Source organism: Drosophila teissieri, chromosome 2R, assembly GCF_016746235.2.
Source record: "Drosophila teissieri strain GT53w chromosome 2R, Prin_Dtei_1.1, whole genome shotgun sequence".
Taxonomy (NCBI): domain Eukaryota; kingdom Metazoa; phylum Arthropoda; class Insecta; order Diptera; family Drosophilidae; genus Drosophila; species Drosophila teissieri.
In genome coordinates this window covers 20,165,419-20,191,688 of record NC_053030.1, presented here as the reverse complement: position 1 = coordinate 20,191,688, position 26,270 = coordinate 20,165,419, and the positions used below count along the sequence as shown (strand labels likewise).

The window sequence follows — 26,270 nt, the reverse complement described above, 5'->3', positions numbered from 1 at the left end:
CTCCTCCTCATCGACAGTGGGCTGTGCACACGTAAATTAGCATAAATAGATTTCAATCACCTGGCAATAATTTCATTATGAGAAAGGCCGGATCGTCTGGTTGGAAATAACACGCATGTGCCATCGCAGCTTGCGATCTTTTTATTGATTTTTCCCAACTCAAATATGGCTTTGAACTTGGACTTTTGCGCCAATGCTCGTAATACACTCCACGCAGGGGGTAGGATTCTCGATGCTGGACACTGGAGGGCAGGGCGAAGGGGAAGGGGAAGGGGAAGCAGAAGGAGCTCGGTCACACGACGGAGGCACTTGGATAACAAACAAACGAAATATGCAAAACTGCATCCAAGCAGCCAGGCAACCAGGCATCCAGGCAACCAGGCATCCAAATCCAGGCCTGCTAACAAGCGGATTCGCCTTCGACGTGGCTCCAAACTCCTGAACTGGCTAAATATTAATCAGCCATGGGAGCTGGCAACCCCAAGCTCCGATCGGGAGCTTCGAGCTGCAGATCTGGTGAACTGGTGAGCTGGAGAGCCGAAGAGCCGGACAGCAAGTGAGTGGCCGCAGTCAGCATCGAAAACGATTAATTCGCAGCAGGAGACACCTCGCCAATGACCTGCGCACGGACCAGATGGAGATGGAATCGAGATGGAGATGGAGATGGAGATGGATAGGGATAGGGAGATGGGGCGCAGATGGAGACGGAGATGGAGCGGGAGCTGAAGCTGGAGTTTTAGCTGTAGATGGGCAGTACTTTTCGCCAGATCAGAGATGGCCAAAATCAGATCAGTGATCAATGTGCAGATTGATATTTAAATAGGTTTGTATGAATATCTTTCGTTAGCTATAACAATTTATATATAGCAATGAGATATATTAATAATAGTAATCCTAATCCCCTATTAATAATTTCGTATCTTATATCCATATTGTTATCAATGGTAAATATATATATCTTTTATTGATACTTTCTCATCACTATCTGTTGACTTTGAGCCCGGATTCTCATTCACTTTGTGTTGCAACTTTCGCGGGGGGTCTTGCGATTGTCCTGCTGGAGAATTGAATTCTTCGCCCAACTAATTGCCATCGAAAATGCTGATTGACTCAAATCCCTGCGGACGTTTTCACAATTTACGCAAATCCCTCAAAATTAGAGTTTGCCGTATGCAAACATATGCGATGTATGAGTTATCCTCGTGTGTGAGTTAAGCTTTTCTACATTTCTTCCTGCGATGCAATGGGGATGGCGACTGCAACTGCTGCTGGCTGCTCATCATGGCAAATGGTAAAGTCATTTCTCATGTTGCCAAGATTTATGGCTTCCACCTTCTGGAGTCGCATGTGGAAGCCGCCGCCGCCGCCTCACAAACGCCTCAGAATGTTGCTGCTGTACGGAGCAAAAGGAGCAGCAGCAGCAGCAGCAGCAGCAGCAGCCGAAGCAACACACATGAAGAAGTCTCCGAACTGCAAAGAACAAACTGCCATTCGCACTAAAATTGAATTCTGCTCCGTTGCTCGCATCCCGCTATGATTGATCACTAAATTGCACAAGCTTAAGCCCGACGCGAGCCCACAAAACATGATGGAGATGGCGATGGCGATGGAGGAAGACCAGAAACAGGGAGTTGGGAGCTGGGAACTGGGAGTCAGGAATTGGGAACTGGGAACTGAAAACTGGGGTATGAGGTAGGCACATGGGATCCAGAGGGGCGTCTCGCATTTTTGTTGCATGCTTACAATCAGATCTGTCAGATCAGTTTCCTCTTCTCGCGGCCGAGGATCGCCTGTTTCGGTTGCCTTTTTGGCAGTTTTGTTTTGTTTCACCGATTCGGCGGCTTGGCATTTATTTAATCCGACCCATCCCAACAATCCGGCACAACTGGCGGATCCTGCCAGTCGAAGAGGGCGTGCCGGAGGGGCGTTTTATTGTTATATCGACACCAGTAGTTTCGTTGTCCAGTTGCCCGTCATTTGCATTAGGGCGTCCGCCATTTCCCGGCCAGTTGATCTGCTGGTGAATCTGCTGGTGATCTGGTTGATCTGCTGGCGGTGGGACCACCACCAAATGGTCCATTAAAATCGCTCATTGAAAATATTTTAAGTGTTTTTTTATATGTCATTTTATGGCTGGATATGGGAATGGGTAATGGGCAATGGGCATTGGGGGTTTTTTATTGAATGCGCCCGAAGCTTCAGTTACAGCGGCAGAATTTGTTTATCGTTAATGGTGGCCGGGCAGCCATTTACGACGTGATTCTGTGATTTGGTGATTCTGTGTGATTCATCACAAGCCCCAACGAGCATTCTCACACAGTTTGAGCGCAGTTTCCTGCCTTATCTCGTGTGGCTTCCGTTGGGCGCCGCGCATCAGCGGCGATCGAGAGCATAAATCGATCGAACCATAAAAATGCAAATGCAAAATGCATTAATAATAGTTATAATATCGAATGTGTTAGGCTGATCCAAATAGGGGCTAGCATCTTCACACCTCGACAAGAGGCAGAGTTGCTCGATGCGAAGATGCGGCTACTGCTTATGGACTTGATTTCATTTATGGCCAATACAACAAACTTCCACCATAAAACGGTTAGAAAGCTGCACACTCCACACTTTGCAACCCAACGAGCGAGTGTGTGTGTGTGTGTGTGTGTGAAATTAACTTATTGCCTTTTATTGGCAGTATAAACAACTTGGCAAACATTTTTCAGCCTGCCCATTTGTTATGGAGCTACTTGTCCAACCGGAAATGCGACTCGCCGTTCTCGGTCTCGATCTCCACTCCGCGTGGCCCTCGCCCTTCCCCTTCCCCGGAATCGCCTTCGATGGCATCGATGGCATGGAAGGCAGACCACAAATCGCAGCGCCGAAGCTTGAAGCTGGAAGCGCCAGAGAACTCCTGGCCAAAAAATTTGCATATGTAATGGGGATCTAAGCGTTCGCTGGGCCAAATCGCCATCTTAAATCAGGCATTAAAGTCGCGCTCAAAGCGGCGGTTTCCCTCGTGCACACTACTTCCTGAAGCAATGCGATTGCCTACATAAATTAACAACTGTCCAAATAAGCAATAGCCATCGCATATAGTTCATAATTGTTACATTTACTCGGGTTTTATTCGAAATTTAATTCTAGTTTGTAGTTAGTTCAAGTTTTCTATCTTAAGCTGAAAGTATCATTCTTCTAATGAAATATCTCAATTATTAAGACTAATCCTTATAATTATACCATCCTAACATATGGCAAATCATTTCTTTAACGCTTAGCTGCAGTTCCTCGAAATAAAACAGTATTATTCAAGCATAGTTTGAATCCAGCTCCCTGCTCCAAGACGTTGCAACCACGCTGCCCAGCTCCCATTTGCATGCCACACTGCCAATGGCCTAGAGATGTTCGTGTTGCTGCTGCAGTTGCTCTTGTTGTTGCTGCTGCTGCTGCGGCTGACCTAACAACATGTTGCTGTTGCTCCCGAGGGGGCGGCGGAGAGGGGGAGAGTGGGAGGAGCAGCTCTGGCCAGGCAGTATGTTGCGATGATATCTCTTTTAGTGTGCAGATGCAGCAGCATCGGCAGCCACAGCTTGTGGGTCACAAGCAGCGCGAGATGTTGCTGCTGTTGCAGCTGTTGCTGTTGCGCGCATTTTAATTGAATTAACATTTTTACTAGTGTAATGATTTCAATTAGTTTGCACCTCGCCATGTATTGTCAGGCTGCCTGGGTGCAGACAATGTTGCTGCTGCATTGGATGTTGCAGGCTCTGATGCAGTTGCTGTTGCTGCTGCTGCTTCTACTGCTGCTGCTGCTTCTACTGCTGCTGCTGTTGCTGCTCCTGCTGCAGCTCCGACATTCTCCAGGCATTCGTTCGTATACGTCTGCCGACTTGATCTCGATGTGCTTGGCCTGCCTCCTTCTCGATTTGGCTGCCGGCTGCTCTCCGCATTTGCATTAATTGCTTGTTGCTGTTGCAACTCCTGCGCTTGCTGCTGTTGCTGCTTTTGTTGTTGCTGCTGCGGCGGTGACTGTTGCTGCTGCACGTGTTTGTTTTCTGGCATTGTACTCGTGTTTGGCTTACTAATGGCTTAATAGTTTTATTGCCGCATCGATTTGCATTCGAGTTTGGTCAGAAGTCGAATGCCGCGAGGCTCTTGAATTCCGTCCACTTGGTTCCTTGTTTTTCGCTCGCTTTTGACCCGAATGAGGACACATTTTTCTCACCCACCCCCCGTCCCCCTTCCCACCCGTTCCACCTCCCCCCGCGATTGTCAACTTGTCGCTCTGTGTCATTCGCCGGCTTATCTGCCCAGTCGCATTCATTTTCGATTTTATTTCTGCCTGCCTTTTGACATCGGCTGCCCCTGATCCAGCCCTGCCCCGCCCAGCGGCCTGCGTCGGCGTTTGCTAAAAGCCCAGGCCCAGCGCTGATAACAACACAAAGTACACCGCGAGAAATGGGCTCAAGAGAGCTTAAGCCCAGGTATATAACTCTAGTTTATGGTATTAAGCTAACTAACTTATAAGTTTGATACATTTTACATGGCCTATGGCATAAAGGTTACCTAAATGTTCTTACTGTTTAACTGGTATTTTGGGGACTTTACTTGAAATTTCTCCCAGTGCAGCTGGGGCAACCACTGCATCGGCATCTCCGACGCTTGGTCCTGGCGGGCATGCATTAACTTTAAGTGTAGGTTACTGATAAGCGTGCCTCGGCATTGGTGATGCATGGTCATCGTCCGCCCGATTCCCGATGCCCGATGCCCCAATCCCAACTTCCAACTCCCAATCCCAATCCCCTTGGCCAGCCCCCCAGTCCCTGCTGTTTTGTGCCACTTTTCGGGGCCCTACATCCTGCGATTCGCGATGGCGAGCAAAACGAGTTTGTGCTCTGAGTCTTTTGTTTTATGCGCTGATCTTTTTTTTCGGACTGTGATTTTGGGGCCAAATCACTGCATATGCATAAATAAATGCGATAAGGCCTACCAACCCCCTCTGCCCCCCCTCCTTTTGTGGCGCGCCCCTCTTTTGCATATTTGTCGATTTGTCGTTGTCCCTCATTTCGTCGCCTCACCTCCTGGCGGCCATCTCCTCGTCCTCATCCCCATCCCCGTCCTCATTCTCGCTCTTGGCCCCCCTGGCCTCCTCGTGCCATGACATACGATGTGTTGGCGCTGCAATTCGCCCAGATGGGGAATACATTAAGAAGTCGGACTGCAACTGGTCCCATCGCTGCGCTAAATTGATATTCTGGTTTTGGGCTTGTCCGTTCTTTTCAGCTTTTTGCCGCTCTCTTCATTGCCGAAGCATAAAACTCGCACAAATCAGCGTTAAAAATTAATTGTCGGTTATTATCGTGGATTATTCATAATTTATTCTAAGCTCCGGCTGCTGCAACAGCACCGAGTGCCGATTCACAAACGAAGTTATGCATTCGTTATAAATTAAGTTCCACTCGTAATTATGGTCATTTGGCAAGTGTTTACTTTGCGCTTAGACCGGGGCGTGACTTCCATTTGTCTTCATAACAAAAGGCGAGCAAAAGGGAGCCACTACATACAGTGGCTCATTTGCATAAGAGAGTGGAGCCACTGAACTGCGGATCCACCAGCCACCAAAAATGTCAGAAACACATGTAATGCGCCTAATTACGAGGCTGCCTGCACTCGAGCTGCCGAAAGTGGCTCAGATCGGGGCCAAAACCGCCAGCCAGTTGGCAGGAGGTGGTTTCGAGTGGCCAGGATGGGCTTGAAGTCCATTCTCAAAGTGGCAAAGTAACTTAATGACTTTACTCCTTCCTCACTAACCTAACTTGCTATCCTAAGATAGTATACTATCCTAAGATAGTATTCATGCTGGAATATACCTAAAATTTGTATGCTTTCTTAGACATTCCTCAGCGAACTGAAACCGCTCCTGTATCCACTTCTGCCGTCCCTGCCCAGCGATCAATAAAAATCTGGCAGGCTGAGTCATGTCCGCCGCTCGCCATCCCGCTGCTCTGCCCACTTGTGCCTTCCCTCATCAAGGGGCTGGAAAATAAGAGCAGAGCAAGGCCAAAAATGCAGAAATTTATATGGTAACAACTTCGAGGAATTTGTCAAGCCAGAAGATGGAGATGCTGAGCCAGTCGCCTGCGAGGCCTTGCATTGTCTTCATCCCGATGCGTTCCGTTCCGTTTCGGTTTCGGTTTGGCTTTCGGTTTGGGTCTCTGTTTCTGCTTTGCCATGCTGAGGAAGGGGATCTGTTCTTTGGGTCCATTAAATGGGCAACAATTTGTTTTGGGCAACTGTCACACGAGTTGGCACAATTACAGCTCAGTCCTGTCAGCTTTTTGGGCCCTTCACTCGCTTGCTCCGGCTTGGCCATCGTTTTCACTGCGAAAACTTAATTAACTCGTCGCTGTCTCATTTGGGTCGTCAGATTTCGAGCTGCAGCTGCCTTTCTCCCCCAAAAGCCGCAATGCCTTGATCGTTGCCCATGCGTTTTGTCGTCTGCAATTTCAGCTGCTCGAATTACTGACAGTTTTTGATATGTGCCGTGGGTGGCATCAACAAATGGGTGGCTGACTGTGTGGGAAATGGATGAAAGTTTCATTGAAAGCCGGCACTGGCAAAGGAAAAACCGCTGAAGCGCAAAACCAACTCACTGAGCTTTCTTGTCCGCCCTTCGCTTTCGCTTGTGGTCGCCTCCAATTTCCAGCCATTGCCATTGTTCGCATGGCGGCGCAATTGGCACATACTTTGGCCAAATTGTAAATTATTTGCAATTTCTCAATTTGCAAATTGCCCGAATTAGCCGGACACATCCGTGCATCCACTGGCACTGGCACTGGCAATGGCAATGGCACCCACCCAGGAGGTGATGGTCATGCCATTGGTCGCAACATTTTGATGGCGCATGCGGCATTTATGCTGATTATGTTGCATATAAATTCCTGCCCCTTCCGCGCCAGCCATCGCACAATGTTTACATGCGAACGCATCGTTGTCCACATCCACATCCACATTAAGGTACTGGAGCTGGTACCTCGTACCCCGTCTCCATTTGGCCGCGGTTCATAAATTTAGCCGCTGCTCCGACTTTAACTCGTTCAACGCACCGCTGCCAGGGGACAGGCCAACAACAAGAGAGCCAAACAAAGGCAGGAGGAAAACGCTGGCCAGAATAGCCTTCGCAAAACTATGCACTTCGCGAAACTAGTGGTGCCAAGCAGCAAAGATAGTTTAAAGCAAAGATAGGCAAGTATTGAAATACATCTAATTAATATAGCTAAGTAATGCAAGCATTGAAATACATATCATTTATATAGCTCAGTAATCCAAGTTGTTGATTGAATTATTGGAGAAGAGCTTGAATTTTCTCAGTGTAAATACCCTTGGGGCAGCAGGAGCAGCTCCTCCGTGGGTTAGGTTAGGTACGAGGCTGGGTGCGAGTGGGCAAACATAAAGTTGCATACAAATTGCTGACTCGTCGCCGGCCACTTGCTGGAGATGGAGATGGAGCTGGAGCTGAATCTCGGAGCATGGAGCACCGTTGATGGTGCCCCTTAGTCCGCTGGCATCTCGCATCTCGCAACTAGCAACTCGCATCTCGCGTCTTTGGCAAACACATTTTAGCCTTTTGAGCGCGCCTTGACGACAGATTTAGACGTTAAGCAGCCGCGTTAAGTGTCCCCTGGGAAAACGCGGCTAAGCATGCTCCGTGTTGACAAAACGACTCGGCAGTTGTAGCCACAGCCACAGCCTTAGCCTCAGTTGCTGTTGCTGTTGCTCATGTTGCTGCGACTCTTGTTGCGGCTGCTGCTGCTGCAGCTACTGCCATGTTGCTCGAGTGCTGTCGCTGTGGCAATTTGTATAGCCATAGATGCAATCGCTGTACCAAATTTTAACACCATTAACTGACCAGCGGCAAGTCTCTTGTTTTTTTTTTTTGGTTTTTGTTTTTGCGGCCATTTAGTTGCCGCGGCTGTGCGAGGCTTTTAGCAGCTCTCGGCTTGTTTGTCTCACTTTGCTGCATATTTTCGCGCCTAATTTGCGCCGAATCGGGATCGTGCGGCATGGGGCACAGCCCCACCCGAAACCAAAACCAAAACTGAAAACGCAGCTGGCCCCCAATTTTGTGGGGGGTGCCTGTCGCAACATCTCGATACGACGGCCGTGTGGGGATAGTTGGGCCAGAGCTAAATGGTGCTCACTGGGCAATTGCACATGGAGCGCACAACCGCAGAACTTTTGAGCGGCAAGCAGAACGATGATGATTGATAGCAGTCGAAAAGGAGGGTATAGAGCTGCTACCCCCGCCCCCCATTCATTCAATCAGCAGCTTGTGGTCAGCGAAATGTGAGCCAGGCTCTCATCGGCAAATGGCACATGTGACAAAACAGCAACAAAATGTCATAATGTCATAATTAATACGGACAGAGAGCCGCGGTGCTGGCAGGAAAATGCGCCTGGTGTCCCGGTCTTGGGTTGGATTAAGCACAAATTGTGTTTATGTTCAACACATAGAAACTGTGACAACTTAATATACGAGGAGCAACAAATCCGATTATAGGCATGACTTGATTTCATTTGCATCTTGCCAGCTGCCCCCCTTGCTGCCCTCCTCCCCCCTTTTGGCCTGCTGCTCCTTCCGCGCCATTCCTGCTCCCCGTCCTAATTGCAGCCCATGGACATAAAAATTAATTATAAATTCCATATTTGGCCGAGGGGAATGTCGCGAGTGTTGCTGATTTTATTGTTATGGGCAACCAGTTCTGACTTTGCAGCTGGGGGCAAAGTAGCTCCTGCGGCTTCGAACCGAAAAGAGCAAAAATTAAGAAGAAGAAAAAATACAAACAAAAGACTCAGACAACGAACGCGGTGGCCGGTCAGCTATTCAGTTTAATTTAAATCGTTTTATAATTTATTTGATGCCCGCTCGGCTCACGGACCCCACACAAACACTCGCCTCCACCAACCCAGCATATATCGCACATATACCACAAATTATCTTGTGGCCAGTTAAACAAAAAATGTTTAATTTTACATAAAAAGCGAGCAGCAGAGAGAAACGCCAGTCTTTGGCACCGAAAATGGTAACCAAATCCAAATGAGCCTACAAATGCGATAAATTTGTACAATAAAAAACAAAACTGATTTCCGTCTAATGCGATTGACACCTAAAATACAAACAAAATGGAGTTGAACCCGGCTCGTTGCCCGCTTTGTTTCGCTTCATTTCTAATTCCATTTCCAATTCCAATTCCAATACCAATTCCAATTCCTGTTAAATCCAACAAAACAATACACAAAACACACGAAAATAAACCGAACTACAAGATACATAAATAATGTTATTAAAATAGGCACACCAACCACCAGCACCACCGCACTGTGGGACTGGTCAGGTCAGGTTGATTAGCTCATCACTTTGGGCCACTAAAAAAGCCACTTCCAGCTGACACTGATTGGTCGCTGTGGTCCACAACTTGACAACGAGTAGTCAGCCCAAAAGACACAGCCGCCGCGAGTGAGATGATCGGACATGGAGCCAGTCAGAACTTTGCTTCCCAACAACTCGAGCCATTTGATACCCTGCAATTGGAATTGGGTTTTTAGCTATTTTTGAATCACTCAGCTCAGCTAAGAATTATTCAGAATTGATAGGAAATGTACGTTCCCCTTCTAACAATTAAAACGAAATGCGTAAAACCAATATGCCCGGTAATATCCCACATACCGCGTTTGAAAAATAAATAAATAAATGATTTCTTTCGGCCTTATAGAGTGGGCAGACACTGACTGTCTGTTTAGAGACAAACTGTCATTATTTATGGAATTAAAATGTCCAATCTCCCCACATATGCGTTGTTCCGATGCTCAACTTTGATCTCTGATCTCTGGGTCTTTGCATAAAAATGTCATCCCTTACGATTAATTATGTGTAGGAAAACATGATTCGATTAGGAATTTAAATTCCACAATTTCAGAACCCAGTGAGTTAGATTGAGATCCTTACGAGCAGAGTTCACGCTCCCAGGCGCTGAGCTTGGAGACCGGTCAGGTTGCAACAATTAGCCGACTGATTTATCTATCTGGAGCAACTGGCAACTGGCAACTGACAACGTTGAATGCCCGGCACCGCTTACATTTGATTTGATGTGATGTGAGCGCCTACGAGCGAATGTGTTGCTGCAACAGCAACAGCAGCAGCAACTAGGAACAGCAGCAGCAGCAGCAACTAGCAACCAGCAGCAGCAACAGTTTGTGTTGTGGTGCAAACGCATAATCGTAAAATTTGCAGTGGAATGTTGCAATATTTTTCGCGAGTCGCAAGCAATTTGCGCGTGAATTATTCCAAACGTTGCATTACAAATGATTTCAGCAGCGACCACAACGACCAGCGTCTTTAATTGGCTCACAGCGAGGAAGTCATTGGCCCAGCAGCCAGTCGAGGCTCCTCCACCTCCTCCTCCTCCACCATATTCCCCTATATTCCCCCATCCGGCTGCTTTTCTAGCCCACTCCTTGTTCTCCTTCCAGCCGCGAACGTGAGGCAGACAAAAGTTTCGGTTTTGGCCATAAAATCATATTCCATGAATGTCACACTTGAGCGGCAACCGAAGATGGGAAGCTGCTGGACGCGGGTGTTGCTCTTGGGCGCTGCTGTTGCTGCGGGGTTCTGGTGTTGCTGCAGCTGCTGCTGCTGGTGCTTGTGGAGCTGGTGTTGCTCTGGGTGCTACGACTCTATTAACGTGTCGAGTGCGTGAAACTTTTTGCAGGCTTCCATTTAATTTCCATGGCCGATGGCTGGTTGCATTTGCCTAAGCAGCCATTGTTGCCTTTTCGAATTGCTGCGGCTGCGACTGTTGCTGTTGTTGTTGCTGCGGCTCTAGCAGTTGCAGTTGCTTTGTTGCACACCCGGAGTCGTCAAAGTGATCGTGGTTGTCGTCTGCATCGTTGCTGCCATGTAGGTAATTCCTGGAAGTTAATTTCATTAAGAGCAACTAGCAATGCGCGGCGTATTTATTAGCCACACGATATATATTGTATGGGCCATGGCTTTGTTTTTCAAGGAATCTGCCGCCTGGCTGTTCCATGCATTTGTGGAATTCATCATCGGCGGCGACGACTGGCGGCCGTGGCAGCAACATCCCCAGCCACATCCCCCGGCACAACTGGCATTTCCCCGCGAGCAACTGATGTCGCAATTTTCATAACTCATTGCTGGCATGCAAGGCAGACCCGGATCCGGTCGCGCTTGTTACCGCTAAATATGGCGCGAAATTTCCTTAAGAAAATAAAGAAATACGCGCAAGTGCGATTTCCAGTTAATAAAATTAAACAGCCCAACTCGGGCAAGGATTTAAAAATAACGCACACCACTGTCCGCCACACGGCCCCACTTGTAAAATTCTTATTAATTCTGATTGCAAGGCAAGGATTTCAGATTCGCAGCAGGAACAATCTAGCCGAGATAAGAGCTGGGGAGACCTGGTTGCCAATGCAATGCGCCTCCATTTGGTCAGAGTCATGCCGACAAGTGTTGTACACGCATTCCAGATACTTTTCCATCATTAGCCGATCGTCGTTGCTGCTGTTTCTTGATCCGATCTGGGCAAACACCTGCCGCAAGTGGAGTGCATCGAATGCCGTTTGGAGAAAAAACATTTGAGCAAGTGTTAAACTGTGGCGATTCCCTGCAAGTGGGCTTTATTTGAACACGGATAACATGCAGCTTAAATGCTAGTCAATCTCAAGCTCAAGTTACATCAAGAAACAAGATTCATACAAAGACCGCAGTGGCGGGCTTGTTTACAAAACAAATCCAACATGATATACAAACTAGATTACATATTCGAAATAAGAACAATGATGCAGGTCAGTAAAAGATCCAATAAACGCCGATTAACACAAGGACGACGAGTAGAATGAACACCTTCGACTTGATGTGGTACTTCTGCTCCAGGCTGTTCCACCAACGATTGAAGGCCACGGATACGCTGTTGTCATCTGGACGCAAAGAGCGTCTGGCCAGAGGCTCATAGCCCACAGAACCGCTACCTACGTTGCCACTGGCCAGAGTGCGTCTGGAATACGGGCTGCTGCGATCTCCAATACGTTCGGCTCTCAAACGAGCTAGATTCCTGGCAAAGGTGCTTTCGTACTGGTCTTCCTCCGCCTCATTGTCGTCGCTCAACTCGTTGGCATAGGTACGCTTATAGCTGGATGAGTAGGATGAGGCCACCGGTGGAGCCTCGGCAGTCACATAGCCTTGGGATGCAGTACGCACAAAACTGCTATAGCGACCGGGGGCTGGGTTGCTCGCATAGTCATAGGACCTAGTGGAACTGGTGGCCTGCGCTCTGGCAGATGGCACAGATAGAGGCAGCACAGGAGCTGCTGTGGCTTCATAGGACCTAGTGGAACTAGTGGCCTGCGCTCTGGCAGATGGCACAGATGGAGGCAGCACAGGAGCTGCTGTGGCTTCATAGACCTGTCGGCGTGGAGGTTCCACAAGCTTGCTTTTGTACTCGTAAGTAGTACTCCCGCTGCTTGCGAGCTTCGCGGGCTTCTGCCTTGCCGCGTGCTCTTGCTCCACCAGATCTGCAGCGTGGACCAGCTGCTCGTCCTCTTCCTCATCAGACTCCAGGACAATTAGGGAGTTGACCTTAAGGTATTTCTCCTCCCGATCAACGCGCTTCGACGAAGCCACTTCCTCGACAATGGTTTGTGGCTTTCTCAAGGGCTCCACTACTTTTCTTTCAGGCGCCGAAGAAGTGGTGGAAGTGCGCCGGGTCTGTATGGGTTGAGCAGCCGCAGTTGTGGGCTTTCTGGCGGCCACAGGCTCCTCCACAGGACGACGGCGCTCGGCATCCTCGAGACGTCGACGCTCTGGTTCCCTGGCCTCTGCAGCGGTAATCGTGCGGCGAGCCTTTGTGGCGGGCGCCACCTTGTTGCCATCCAGTTTGTCCACCGGCGTGGAGGCTGCCGCCGGCGCAGATGGAGCCGTAGCTGCGGGAGCCAGGGTCTCCCGCCTGTTACTCTTCTTGGGACTGGCGGCTGGTGATGCCTGGCCGCCAATGGAGGCGCGCAGACGCTTTACTAGCACCTTGCGGCTGCTGTCCGTCACGGGGATGTTGGGCAGCCCCTGGGCCAGCATCTTAACGCGCAACTCGGCATTGGACAGCGAATCAAAATCGTCCACGTCAGCCATCGTATCCTGGTTTTTAGTCACACTTTTTGTAATTCGTTGAAAATTGAAATCGGCGTCACTTTTACGCGGTGTGTGCTAAAATAGTGATGGCAGCAGTATTACCTATCGACGGTACTGTTTAGGGGGTTTTACAACACTGAAGTTTAATATGTAGCAGTTTAGTTGGCGTTTTAAGCAAATAATAGAACAAACTATAAATCGCAAATCGCAAAATTCATCGCAAACTTGGAAAAATCTTACAGGTATAATAAAACATCTAAATTATATTTCTTTACTATTACTCACCATCGATATTTGCAAAAGACACCGTGATCCAAAAGTCACAGTTTAGCTCAGCCCTGTTTCCATAACATATCGACATCGATTGTGAGGCAGTGGACTAAAAACTAAAACAAAAATCAACAAAAGCAAAAGCAAAGTGAAATTATAAAAACTATTAAATGCCGACAGTGTTTCAAATATAAAAACGGAGCAATAATCGCTTCAAATTCGCTTACAATATACATAAAAGTACGAAAAACCTTCCCTGGGGCGGAAAGTAATTAGAAAGAAGAAGTAGCACCCACCCACATATCTGGAGAGGATTAATCATGGACATCTCGAAAGCACCAAATCCGCGAAAACTGGAGCTGTGTCGCAAGTATTTCTTTGGTAAGTGTTACTACCCGAAGGGAATGGCCAATTAACGAAGTTTGTTACTAATTTGCTCCAACTTAGCTGGCTTTGCATTTCTGCCCTTTGTGTGGGCCATCAACGTTTGCTGGTTTTTCACAGAGGCCTTCCATAAGCCACCATATTCGGAACAGAGCCAAATAAAGAGATGTAAGTTCATGTATAAATACCTTCCTATGCCATATAATATAATATTCCATAATTTCTTCCTTCCGCCAGATGTCATATACTCTGCGGTGGGAACCTTGTTCTGGCTGATAGTACTGACTGCTTGGATAATAATCTTCCAGACAAACCGCACAGCTTGGGGAGCCACAGCGGACTACATGAGCTTCATCATACCCCTGGGCAGTGCATAAACATGACTAGATTAATTCGTTACTAACTTATGATATTAAAAAAGACTTCATTCCCATCAAAAATAACGTTTGTTATTAATCAATTGGAAATTCCCCTATACCCAAATTGAAAAGCGCAGGTTTTGATTTAATTACATATTTTTTATTCACATCTAAAGCTGTTTTTGTTTTTTATAATTTTCTGTATACTTTAAATATGTGTACTATATTTTGTTGAAATTTCTTAGCCGCTAGTTATGTGTTTTTTTTTGTTCATATTCGTCCATATTTGAATGCTTGATTTAGCTTTAGTTAGCCATTTTGTGGATTACATTCTTTGCTTAGATACAATTTCATTGTTTCGAATTCAATTCAATGCGCTTCATCTCTCCATCACCCTTCTCTAAAATACATAATTTGTATAAAACTCTTGCTTGTACCTTTGCATAAGCCATTATGGTAATTTGTTAAACCCCATTTAATTGTTATGTTGTGTGTGTGTATCCGTGAGTCAAATGCTTTCTATGATTTGATTACAAATTGCATTGAGAATGTCAAAAAACCTAGCGACTCTAAATGGATGTAAGGAAAACACTCGCTGATCTACACATGAAGACATAATTCAAATTGCTATTAATCGGTAATTCGCTTTCATTTTGTTTGCCGTTTGCGGTTCACAGCAAATGCTGCCAACACATATAGTACATTACAATATGATGCATTAATGTTTATAACACGAACTTGGTGGCAAAGCACTAAGCAGGGCCACCAAATCAATCAGTGGAACTAATTTACAATACAAAAGACTCGCTTTAAGGTATATTTACATTCAATACTTGTTTTATTTATAAATTCTAAAGAATCAATGTGTATTTGGGATAGGAAGCGGGAGTTTCGGGGGTCAGGATTCTTGTTCAGTTATTGGGGGCTTAGGCTATAGAACATTAAGTGCCATAAATCACGCGTGTAGAGTCTATGAAGCGGCTAGTGAACTACTACACACCCACATTCACATAGATAATCCTTTAATTACATATATATCTCGCCATCGTTATCATATCATATATGCATATGCGTATAAATATTTAAAGTACAAATTGATGCTTAGAAACAATTAAAATTAATGTGCGGCTGCTGGCCGAAAAATTCATCGTAGTCATTCACGGAGAACGTATAACGTAGAAACTACGAATACGAGTAGTACACACACAGATATAGATTTAGATACACATAATATATATTTATATTTATAAGAATTGAATGGGCGGCGCGCCCAATTTGTCTTTTAGATGCAAATCCCGCGCAGCTCCATCCGCAACACAGATAAGGATAATTAATACACACGCTAAATGCTAATCTTGTACGTTCTACTTGCATAATTTAATCATTTAGTTAAACAATATCCATACAGTTTACTCTTCTCTTAATTTCATATCTCTTTCGTTTAGTTTTTAGTTTTTTTTACAAAGAAATCAACACACTACAGTATCGAGTTTGATTCGTTTTTTCATTTTTTGTTTATGCTTCATGTAATCTGTTTGTTTGTTGTTTGTTCATGTTCGGATTACGCCTCTCTCGTATGATATAAATATAAATATAGATATCTATATGCAGATGCAAATACACTTAGGAAAAAGTCGCTATATGTAGTTATGCTATATATATTTATATATGTATAGGTTGTATGTGGTAATAGTAGTGATACCTTAGGCTAGTTATAGTTAACCACATCGAACGAAACATCAAAAAATACTTATGCATATAAATAGTCGATTCTGTGTTCCTCTCGGTTCCACGACCGCCGATGCATCAGCATCGAAAGGACTCGTAGAGGCAGCCAAGACTGCGACAGGTTTCGACGGGAAGAAGCTGGAATCCAACGGGGAACAAAGCCTTATCCTTCTCCCACTCTGTCTGTCTGGGGATCTCAGAAAATAGCAAATGCACTATGCACGGGCGGGCACCATGACTTTCCGCTCCACACTAGTTGTTCTTTACGTTATACGCCTTCTTCTCGTTGTTACCGTTCAGTGGATCTCATTTCGACGGACCCGGCGGAAACGGGTTTATCACAGCTACAGCAGCCGCCTGCTGGCTAGCCAAAACAGCCGCTAAGAGATTAAACATTCAAATGATTAGCATTCAACATTCCGAACCAGATTTCACAGCTGTGACTCACCTCCATAGGGCGCCGGGTACATGGGATAGCCGAGGCCGACGTGCGTGTGGTGGTGGGTGTGCACATGGCGCTGCGGTGGTGGGCTGCGTGAGTCGGCGGCACCTGCACCGCCGCCTCCCGCTGCGCCATTGCCGGCAGCGCCTCCCACTCCGCCCACGGCTCCATTGCCCGATGGCCCGTTTGGTGGCGGACCTCCGGGCATCGACTGCTTGTGGCCGTCCAATGACGAACCAGGCGTCACTCCGCCATGTCCTTTCGGGCCGGACAGATCCGGCTTGCTGCCGGGTGCCGGGCCCATTCCTCCGGGTGGTGGCTGTAGGTTCAGCGGCACACCGCCCGCAGACCCAGGTGCCGAGCCGGGCTGCTGGTTGGGACCGCTGCCGGGGCCGAGGACGCCGGAAACTGGTCCGGATCCGGGGCCGCTGCTCGTGGGTCCGCCTTGTTGAGGCGGCCCAATGCTGGGACTGCTGACGCTCACCTTGACGGGGCCGCTGCCGCTGGTGGGCGACTTGAGGGCCCGTTCGCTGAGCTCATGGATCTTGTGGGTGGTGTAGTACTGACTGGCCGCGTGATGCAGTGCATCCAGCGCCTTGGTGCCGGTGTTTCGCGAGAGATCTTCTGGGGCATGGTATGGGCGAGGGATGGGCAGGTGGTACGGTGCCGTATTGTACGGCCCGGCGGCTGACATCAACACGTTGCGATACATTGGATGATTGGGATCGAACCCAAAGGGCGTCGGGGAAATGTATGAAGGGTGGAGGAAGTACTGCGACGTTGGTGGTGGTGGCGGGCCCTGCGTCTCCATGGTCGGCTTTTGGCCCTCCTGTTTCACCTTCAGCGGCTGATCGTCATCGCCGCCCTTTTGTTTGGGAGAATCCTTCGTCAGGTTGGTGGCCTTGTTGTTTGCCGCCGCACTAGCCGCCTGTGACTGCTTTAACTTTTGCTGTTGTTGCTGCTGCTGCTGCTGTTGTTGCTGCTGTTGCTGCTGCTGCTGGTGTTGTTGCTGCTGCTGTTGCTGGGCCTGGTGCTGCTGCTGCAGGTGCTGATGATGCTGCTGAATGGCCTGCTGTTGCTGCTGGGCAATTTGCATCTGCTGTTGTTGTTGCTGCTGCTGCTGTTGCTGCGCCGATCCCATGCCGGGTTCATCCTTGTGCATCATGCCGGGATGAGGTGGAAGACCGCCACTGGCAGCGTTTTGAGCTGCCGCAGCAGCAGCGGCGGCCGCCTGATTCTGTCGTCCCGTGAACATGTAATACCTGATGGGAAAAGATGCACATGTTAGGTTTTCACCTTCTTATACCTTATTACCAATTAAAGCTGCGTTTCACTTACCGTCTCAGCTCCTCGTCGCGAGCCTGCTGCACGGCCAGACTCATGGAATGGCGCTGGTAAATGGCGGGATAGGCGCCAAGTGCCTGTAGATCCTTGGGATGCAGGGCATGCGGCTGTTGTGGCTGCGGGGGTGGCTGCTGTTGTTGCTGCGGCGGAGGCGCTGGCTGCTGTTGCGGCGGCGGATGCTGCTGACCCGGATTTGAGTTTGGCTCCTGCTTGATCTCCTGCTTGGTCATCGGCTCTTGCTTGATCAGCTTGCTTGCTATCATCTGCGGATTATATAAAATGATATTGCATTAGTTTAGCTCAAATATGATGACGTTTATGGGGACTCACCTGCTGCTGAGGTGGCATGTGCTTCGGCTGGTCGTGCGGACTGGGACTCTCCTTGAGACGCTCCTCCTTGATACTTATGCCGGACAACTGCTGCGCTTGTGAGCTGGGTGGCAGACCCGGATGTCCACTGAGTTTGGCGGCCTCCTCCGAAGCTACAATAGAAACTGACCCAAAGTTGGGGTCCACATTGTATGGATACGCAGGCGGAATAAAGCTAAGAAGTAAAAGATTGGTTAGTTATGCTATGGATAAAATACGGATTGAGCCAACACTTACTTGAAGGGATAGAAGTGGGGCATGCCTTTACCCGGTCCAGGACCACCTAGACCGGCTGCTCCCAAAGCGGAGAGACCACCCAAACCGGGTGGTAGGGTTCCAGGCGGCGGCCCAGCCACTGCACTGAGGTTGACCGGCGGCGGCTGAGATCCTGGCTGCGAGGTGGGCGGTCCAACCTCCTTGCCATTGTTTTCCTGGACCGACAGTTGGCCCGGCTGCTGCTGTTGAGAGGACGGCTGACCAGGCTGGGGCTGCGGCTTGGTCATCAGATCCAATGGTGGATCCTTGTTCTTGCCGCTGTAGTCTGCCAGATGGGCAGCCACCGACTGCTGACCAGGTGGACCTAGCAAGTGACTCGGGGGCTGTGAGGTAGGCGGAGGAGCACCCGGCTGCAATTGTTGCTGCTGCTGAGCTTGTGTCAAAGCAGGTGGCAGTCCTGGTGGTTTGCCTGGCTCTGTCTGCACCATGTATTGCGGCTGTTGCTGCTGCTGCTGTGGTGGAGGTGCTGACTGCTGCTGCGCCGGATAGAACTGATACATTCCCGGCACATACATGTTGGGTGCCGGGGCTGGCGGTACACCAACGCCCACTTCCGTTGGCTTCTTGCCCATCAATTCGATGTGCTTGGCCGTCACCGCCTGGCCGACTGACTTGTCCAGCATTTCCTGTTCGGCAACTGGCGTGGAGTCATCGGAGATATCACTGTAGGCCGGACTCTGTACATCCTCGCGCGATACACGACCCTCAAAGTCACTGGGCCCCGGTGACTTGCGATTCTTCTTTTGTTTGCTGCTAGCGGCACCCACGCCGACGGAGCCAAATCCGGGAGAGGTCTTCAATCCGGCCTGCTGGGCATAGGCCGATGGCGTCTGTTGGTCCTGCACGTGACTCGGGGGCCTTGGAGGCGACTGTTGTGTCTGTGGATTAACCGATGTTTGACCTGGCTGCTGCTGCAGGGGATTTCCCTCTGGCGGGCCGAAACGCAGAACTCCCGCTTTAACTAAAACGAAAATAGCAAAAGGATTAGCTCGCTTGATATAACTTAAATGCGTAAAAAGGGTAAGAAAATCGAAAGGTTCTAAATGACTTACGTGCTCCCTGCTGCAACAGGGCCTGCTGCTGCTGGTCTGACAACATGGCAGGCAATCCACCCATTAGTTGCTGTTGATGCTGCGACAGGGCCTGTCCGGAGATTCCAGCGGTGATGCTGCCTCCGGCCACTGGTTGCTGCTGTTGCTGTTGCTGCTGCTGAAGGCTTGCCGCACTACCTCCTGGGACGAGCAACTGCTGTTGCTGTTGCTGTGTGGGAGGCTGTTGCTGTTGGGTCGCGCTATTTGGACCTGCCGTCAGTGGCAGATTTCCCAGTGGCAATACTGATGGTGCAGATTGCTCTGCTCCCGGTGTTGCAACTGCGCAGATGGGAGTTGGAGCTGGTGGCGTGGCTGGTGGGGGACCAGAAATCGGCGCTTGCGTCTCTACCACCAAGGGGGTGGTGCTGGGAGCGGCGATTGATACCGATCCAGTAGCTGGTGCCGAGGGTGCAACATTGCCATTGGTAACGGGGTTGCTTGAATTCGCGAGCGGCGTGTTTGGGGATACTGGCACAGTTCCCTGACCCGCTGACGGTGCTGTCGCTGGTAATGCCGATGATGCCACCGATGCTCCTGATCCGGTTCCACTTGCGACACCTGGCGAGGGCGGCGTGGCCGGATCCTCGGGCGCCTGCATCGAGTCCTCGTCCATGGAGCTTGCGCCACCGCCCGCTCCGTGAGCATGAGACTGGTGATAACGCAGCCCATTGGCGTGCTTGTACTTCTTGCTGCAGTCCTGCTCGGGACACTCAAGCAGCACTGGGGAGATCGCGCAGGGCGAAGCAGTCTTACATTTCTTGGTGCTGATCTGCACATTGAGACCGGTGACCGGGTTGAGCAGGCTTTGCGGCTGCGTGGCCAGGCCACCGCCGCTGGCCGATATGGGGATGCCACTGGCGTTCACCATGTTCACTCCACCAGCCCCACCAATACCGCCACCAGCTGCTCCATCCGAGGCGTCGCCGTTAAGCGGTGAGGGCGCCTCGTCCTTCGACTTGCGCTTCTCCGGCCGAGGTGGCAAAAATGCCGTTGGCGATGTGCTGGGCGTGGCCCCACCTCCGTTGCCCGATGAGCTGCTGTTGCTGTTCGCTGCCGCATTACCGGATGCACTGCGTGTCGCACCGCGTCCCTTTGTGGCACCATTACGCAGCTTGGAGTGCACCTGAGCGTGTGAAAAGTAAATCTGTAACGATTTATAAATATATACATAAACCATTTAAGTCCTGTATGTTTTACTTACCGAACTTCTGGTCTCGGTGAAGTTGCTCAGGTCGGGAGTGAGACCTGCACTGCGTCCGCGCTTGCCGCGTCCCTTTGGAGTTCGAGAATCTAATTCTTCAGTTGGTGAATCACAGAATCTGGAAGACAGAAATATTGGATGAGTAATCTAGTAAACTAGCGATGTTTGCAATCCCCACAGCTATCAAATATCTTCCATCAAAACAAACCACATACGAACGTGGGAATCTTGATTGGCACATTAAGCACTTAATAAATAATCGCAAAAGTAAACAAACGGCAAATGATTGCTGTTGCATCAGATTGTTTAGACTTAAATTTACAAATGACTTAACAGCTTTGTGCAAATATAAGGCAAAAAGATAAGGTGCTGACAAATTTACTTAAAAACCACAGAGATTGGTTAACTAGGTTTCGCGTATATATGTAAACCATAAACTTAATTTCAAACTGATCCCCAAAAGAATGGGTAGAAAAGATAAATCAAAATAAAAATAAATCAACTTGCAACATAATATTGAAAGGCATCTTTATTCATTTATCTAGTCTCTACAATAATTTTGGAAACAGTTTGAAAAGCAAATAACCGTAAGCCTCAAGTCAATTCCCAGCCACACCAACTCACCTTGGAGGAGCCCAATCGTGTCGGGTGCAGTCTAGCAGAGTGCCCACGTAGGTCTTGCCCCGCCACGTGACGTTGACCACAAGAACGCCGCCTTCGGTCTCGTGCCACACAATCCCTTCGAGGGTCACGGATGTGCCTGGTTCGCACGGACCCAGGCAGTCCGGTTCGGTGATGGTGCCCACCGAGGTGCCAATGCAGATGTCCACCATCTCCTTGCCGCCGCCTGCTCCGCTAGCGCCAGCCTCATGCTTCACCCTTTTGGCAGGCGGCGATTTGGTATCATCGTCGCCTGTTCCTGTACTGCCCGCCGGCACCGAGATCGTGTGGTGCATGGTGGCTGAGATCATGCCGGGTGCCATTAACTTGGCCTGAGCCGCCGCCGCTGCTTTGCTCTCCGAACCGCCGTTGCCGCCAGAAGGGTTGTTCTGGCCTTGATTTGTGTTAGCTCCACTCCCACTGTAACTATTGGAAGCGGCCGCTGCTGCCAGTTGGGCGGCAATGTGCGAGGAGATTTTGATGCTGCCGGCAGACTCCTTTCCCGGCGGCCCTGGAGCATTGGCACCTCCTCCAGAACCACCCACACCACCGGCACTACTGCTGGCCATTTGAGAGGCGGAGGAGGAGGCTGCTCCGGTCGCCGCCAGAAGTGAGGCAGCTGCAGGCACCACGTTCGAAGGTGAACCGGCGGAAGGAGAGCCCGCTGAAGGTGTGAACACACCCGGTGGCACTGCTGACATGGAGGATGAGCCACCGGTTTGCCCAGTGCCGGCACTCGAATTTGCATTGCCTCCGGAGTTGGACATGTGTGCGGCACGGCGAATGCAGGCATGATGGGAGCAAGGAGCTCCCACCTCTCCGTTGCATGAACAGGGAGATCCACCAGCTCCCGTACCGGAACACTTCTCAGGTGTATCCTTCTCGCCGGCCGCCGATGCAGCAGCCGCTGACTTGTCCACGGACATGCGATTGGAATGTGCGTTCTTGTCCTTGGTCTTCTCGCGCCGATGACCCGAACTTCCGCGTTTAGTGCCCTGCGGCGTAGACTGACTGCCACCGGAGGATCCCCCTCCGCTGGCATGACCACCGGCATTGTTTTGGCTGCCTCCTCCGGAAGAGGAGGAGCCACTACCGGTACTGGCATTGTTTAGATGCTTCTTGCTGCTGCTCGATGAACTGCCGCTGCTGGAGGAGCTGCCGCTGCTTGCGCTGCTCGATGAATTGGTGCTCCCCAGGGAAGATGCGTTGGTGGAACTGGAACCGGAACTCCCATCCTCGTTGGCCGAGTTATTGGATCCGGCGCCCAGGGCTCCGTTCTGTTGCTGATCGGTGGCCTTCACAATCTCGTGTTTGGCCTCCGAGCTTTTGGTGCCCGGCTTCGTGCGCTTGATCTTCATTTTGAGTCCTTTGTCGAGCGTCGCTTGGTGGTCTATGGACATCTTTGCGCTCGATTTGCCACTGGAGGAGCTGGAGCTGCTACCGCTACCGTTTCCGCTGTTGCCGCCTTGCGAACTCGGCGGCCCACCGGCACTTGTGCTGTTGCTGTTCCCGCTACCGCTGGCGGTGTTCCCTGTGCTGCTGCCCGAGCCGCTGCCTCCGCTTCCGCTGCTGCTGTTGTTGCTGTTGCTAGTGTTGTTGCCGCCGCTGCCGCTGCCCGTTTGCGAGGACATGCCGCCAGCGGAGAATTTGGAGCCCTGTTGTCCACTGCCAGCCGCTAAAGCTGCTGCTGCTCCTGCCGACGAAGACACTAAACTGCCGCCCTTGGAGAAACCGGCAAATGTCGAGGATGACAAGGTGCTGCCGGCTCCAGCTCCCGCTGCACCGTTTGTGTTCCCGCTTCCACTCCCCGATCCACTCAGGGACTTGGAGTTGCTGTTCAGTGGACTCGGACTGTTCAGTTGAGCCACCAAAGCGGACTTGTAGCCCTTTGAACTGCTCCCACTGCTGCTCGAGTTTGAGTGATGGTGGTGATGGTGATGATGCTTCCCCGAAGATGAGGAAGATGTGGAGGACGAGGAAGAAGATGATCCCTTGGCCACCACGTTCGCACTGCCACCACTGGGCGTCGCAGCTGCTGAGGAGGATGAGGAGGAGTTAGCTCCGCCAATGGCCACCGGCTGGCGTGTGAACTTAATTGTGGTTGGCGATGTGGCCGACAAATTGCTGTGCAATGTGGTTTTGTGCGATTTATGCGACGATGAGGATCCCGCCGTTGCTGCTGAGGATGACGAGGATGAAGCGCCGCTCTTGGAGGATGATGAGGAGGATGTGGAGGAGCTGTTTGCCTGCTTGGCATTTAGCGCGGTAGCCTGGTTGCCACCACCCGAAGAATGCGCGGACTTCTCAATATCCGCGTCCAAGTCGTCCAGCAGCTCTGGTATGCCGCCAATGTTCCACTCGTCCTCGTACTCAAAGTTCGTGTCCTTCGACTCGCTCGAGTTGGAGCTGCTCGACGAGGAGAGCGACGAGGAGGAGGAGTTGCAAGCGGGGCTCTTGCCAGCTAATTGTTCTGCGGAGAAGGATAGATGGATTAATTTAGAGTTGTCGCATTAGTGCATAGAGGTCAGTGGCGTACAAAAGGGGGTTCTATTTTCGGGGCATGAGTTGTTTAATTTAATTATTTACCTAAGCTAGCAAGTAAATGAGGTTAGAGAAAGGAGGGTATCAATTACTATACACTTCAGGGTGTGTGATAACCCCTTTTGTTGTAACTTAATATTTAACCCCTGAAAAAGAATGCTGCCTACGCTCATGTTGATTAAAAAGCGAGAGGCAGCGAGAGATTTGCAGTTACTTACTCGTATTTGTGTGCTTCTTGATCGCACTGGAATTGTTGTTGTTATTGTGCCGATTATTCGCCGATGCTGCGGCTGCGTTTGTTGTTGCTGTTGCCTTCGTTTTGTTATTGAAATTCAGCGCTTGATTCGCCGTTGTCGCCGTCGTTGTTGTTGCTGTTCCTGTTGTTGCCGTTGTAGCTGTAGCTGCTCCTGCCGCACTTAAATTAGCTAACAATTTATTATTCTTAATATTGCTTTCCGTTGCTACGTTGCTGCTATTCAGGGCCACCTGCGATTGCACAAAAAAAAAGAAATCCAACAAAATAAGTTGCAGCTCATGTATGTGTGTGTGTGCGTAAGTGTGAGGAGTAGGGCACAATGTGAAGAAAACTCAAAAAAAAAAAAAAAACTCAAACAGAAATTGTTATTTCTTTCGCCGCTTTCGCTCTTTACCTTTGCCAACTTCTTTTCCATTCCATAACCATAATTAGTTCATAGTTTTGTGCGTGCGTATATTTTTAACATTTTAACTTACAAGAAAAACAAAAAACGAAAACAATAAATAAATAAGCAACGTCGTATTTCTCTCGATTATTTTGCGCGAGCCTTCTCCGCGGCGTCCTTTTTCGTTTGGCGGATGAGACTGAACGGAAAACCGACAAAAAAAAAAAAAACTGAAGAAGAAGAGGAAAGAGCTGGAGAGCAACCACCGAAAACGGGCGAAGAGAGGGAGAGCGTGAATATGAGAGTGGCAGAGAGGCGGCGGAGAGACGAAGGCAAACAAAACAAAACGCTTTCAGTGTTGGAAAACACAGACCGTTGATCTCGGTTGCTTTATATTTTTTATTCCACCCTTTTTAACTAATAAATCAGTTTCCTGAACTGACCCAATAAACCCATATATAAAAGAGTAAAGCGTGTAGTTCGCTGGTCAGTTCGTTATCGCCACTTTCGCTTATCGCACACTGCAAAAGTGTAGTGGCTACTTGAGAAACTAGCCCGAAAAAAAACCGCCACTCGAGTGGGCCAAAATGATGACAATAAAATAATTACGCTCTTATCTATCGCCCACTAAATTCGGTGGAGGGAATAAAGGGAGGGGGTAAAGAGTGTTACCAACTATCAAAGGTCCTATAACTATAAGCACTTCCCACTAGTTAGCAGCTAGCAGTACCGTTATTACTGTCAATAAAAAAGTATAATATAGTAAAGTCCAATATGGAACTGTAAACTTCGCCTGACGTCTTTGCTTATAGACATATCTACATACATACATACATAAGATATGTATTTGAAAAGTTTAACTTTGTAGTAAACAAATTTCAAGTTGAAATACGTTTTAAATGAAAAAGTTGCTGATAAGAAATCAATGCACAGAGTATGATTGATTAAAATACTTCTGAAATGCTGTGTGGATAGTTTTCCGGGTGGGGAGGTGGGGAATGGCAGTTGCGCTTACCTTATTCGGGTGGTGGCTAGTGTTCGCCTCGTTACGTCTCATTGACTCCATGCAGACGCAAACGATCGGGCGGCCGCACTGCGCGGGCGGCCCAAAGTACTACCAGTGGTGCCTAGGAACGTGCTGCCGGCGGATGAGCTGATCGGATGGCTGGGGCAGGTGCTGCGATTACTGGATGCGCGGATGCGGATGACACTGATGGCACTGATGGCGGGTGGCGATGAGCTCGGACGCTGCCTTGTGTGACGAACTTCTGATGACTTCTTAGCCAGGCAACGACGCAGGGAGACACAGGGCCTCGGCCCTCGGGCCAAATGGTTCATTTTCAAAACTGCAAGATAGAGAACGCAGTTGGGATTAGTTGTTGCAATGCAATCGGGCTGATGTATGTCTGTGTATGTACGGTTAACGGTATAATGAAAAGTGCTGCCCCCCACTCGATCCAAGTGCTCGACGAGATTAGAGCCTTGTCGCTCTTTCAAGTGCTCAATTCAATTGCCGCTTATCGGCGGCGATCGCCGCCAATCAATGTGTTTGAGGTTAACTATAAACCATGGTTGACTGTGATTTACATGGACTGTTCTCGGGTCATGATACATATAGACGCGAAGTATTTATAGAAGGTAGGGGGGGATGGCAGACCCCTTAACGACCTGGTAATTAAGGCACTTTTGCACAATTTACTGATACTCGTACTGATAACGAAACCGGCGGCCTTTCTGCCATACGAACGAGTATCACTCCGACTACTCCCACC

The 26,270-nt window shown here is 49.3% G+C and overlaps 3 protein-coding genes across 5 annotated transcripts in view; 1 reads left to right on the top strand and 2 right to left on the bottom strand.

Annotated features, from left to right (window-relative positions):
• Positions 1–11,657: 11,657 nt before the first annotated feature.
• LOC122613514 (otefin) lies at positions 11,658–13,295 on the bottom strand. Its single transcript, XM_043787720.1, has one exon. The coding sequence runs from the start codon at positions 13,190–13,192 to the stop codon at positions 11,858–11,860; it is 1,335 nt and encodes a 444-aa protein (XP_043643655.1). The 5' UTR covers positions 13,193–13,295; the 3' UTR covers positions 11,658–11,857.
• Positions 13,296–13,548: 253 nt separating this feature from the next.
• LOC122614751 (gamma-secretase subunit pen-2) lies at positions 13,549–14,337 on the top strand. The gene is made up of 3 exons (XM_043789400.1): positions 13,549–13,843; positions 13,910–14,014; positions 14,084–14,337. The coding sequence occupies exons 1-3, from the start codon at positions 13,783–13,785 to the stop codon at positions 14,221–14,223; spliced, it is 306 nt and encodes a 101-aa protein (XP_043645335.1). The 5' UTR covers positions 13,549–13,782; the 3' UTR covers positions 14,224–14,337.
• A 69-nt stretch (positions 14,338–14,406) lies between these two features.
• LOC122614743 (uncharacterized transmembrane protein DDB_G0289901) overlaps positions 14,407–26,270 on the bottom strand; it is a 79,587-nt gene continuing 67,723 nt past the window's right edge. The window contains exons 2-11 of one of the 3 annotated variants that reach the window (XM_043789390.1): positions 25,514–25,844; positions 24,076–24,343; positions 21,281–23,786; positions 20,657–20,774; positions 19,417–20,599; positions 18,326–19,325; positions 18,050–18,263; positions 17,714–17,982; positions 16,382–17,637; positions 14,407–16,313 (exon numbers count right to left, since the gene is read on the bottom strand). In XM_043789390.1, the coding sequence (XP_043645325.1) occupies positions 16,240–16,313; positions 16,382–17,637; positions 17,714–17,982; positions 18,050–18,263; positions 18,326–19,325; positions 19,417–20,599; positions 20,657–20,774; positions 21,281–23,786; positions 24,076–24,343; positions 25,514–25,564 (6,939 nt within the window). In that variant the 5' untranslated portion in view covers positions 25,565–25,844 and the 3' untranslated portion in view covers positions 14,407–16,239. Of the gene's footprint in view, positions 16,314–16,381; positions 17,638–17,713; positions 17,983–18,049; positions 18,264–18,325; positions 19,326–19,416; positions 20,600–20,656; positions 20,775–21,276; positions 23,787–24,075; positions 24,344–24,507; positions 24,710–25,513; positions 25,845–26,270 lie in introns of those variants that run through there. The other 2 variants (XM_043789391.1, XM_043789392.1) reach the window with 2 other exon arrangements.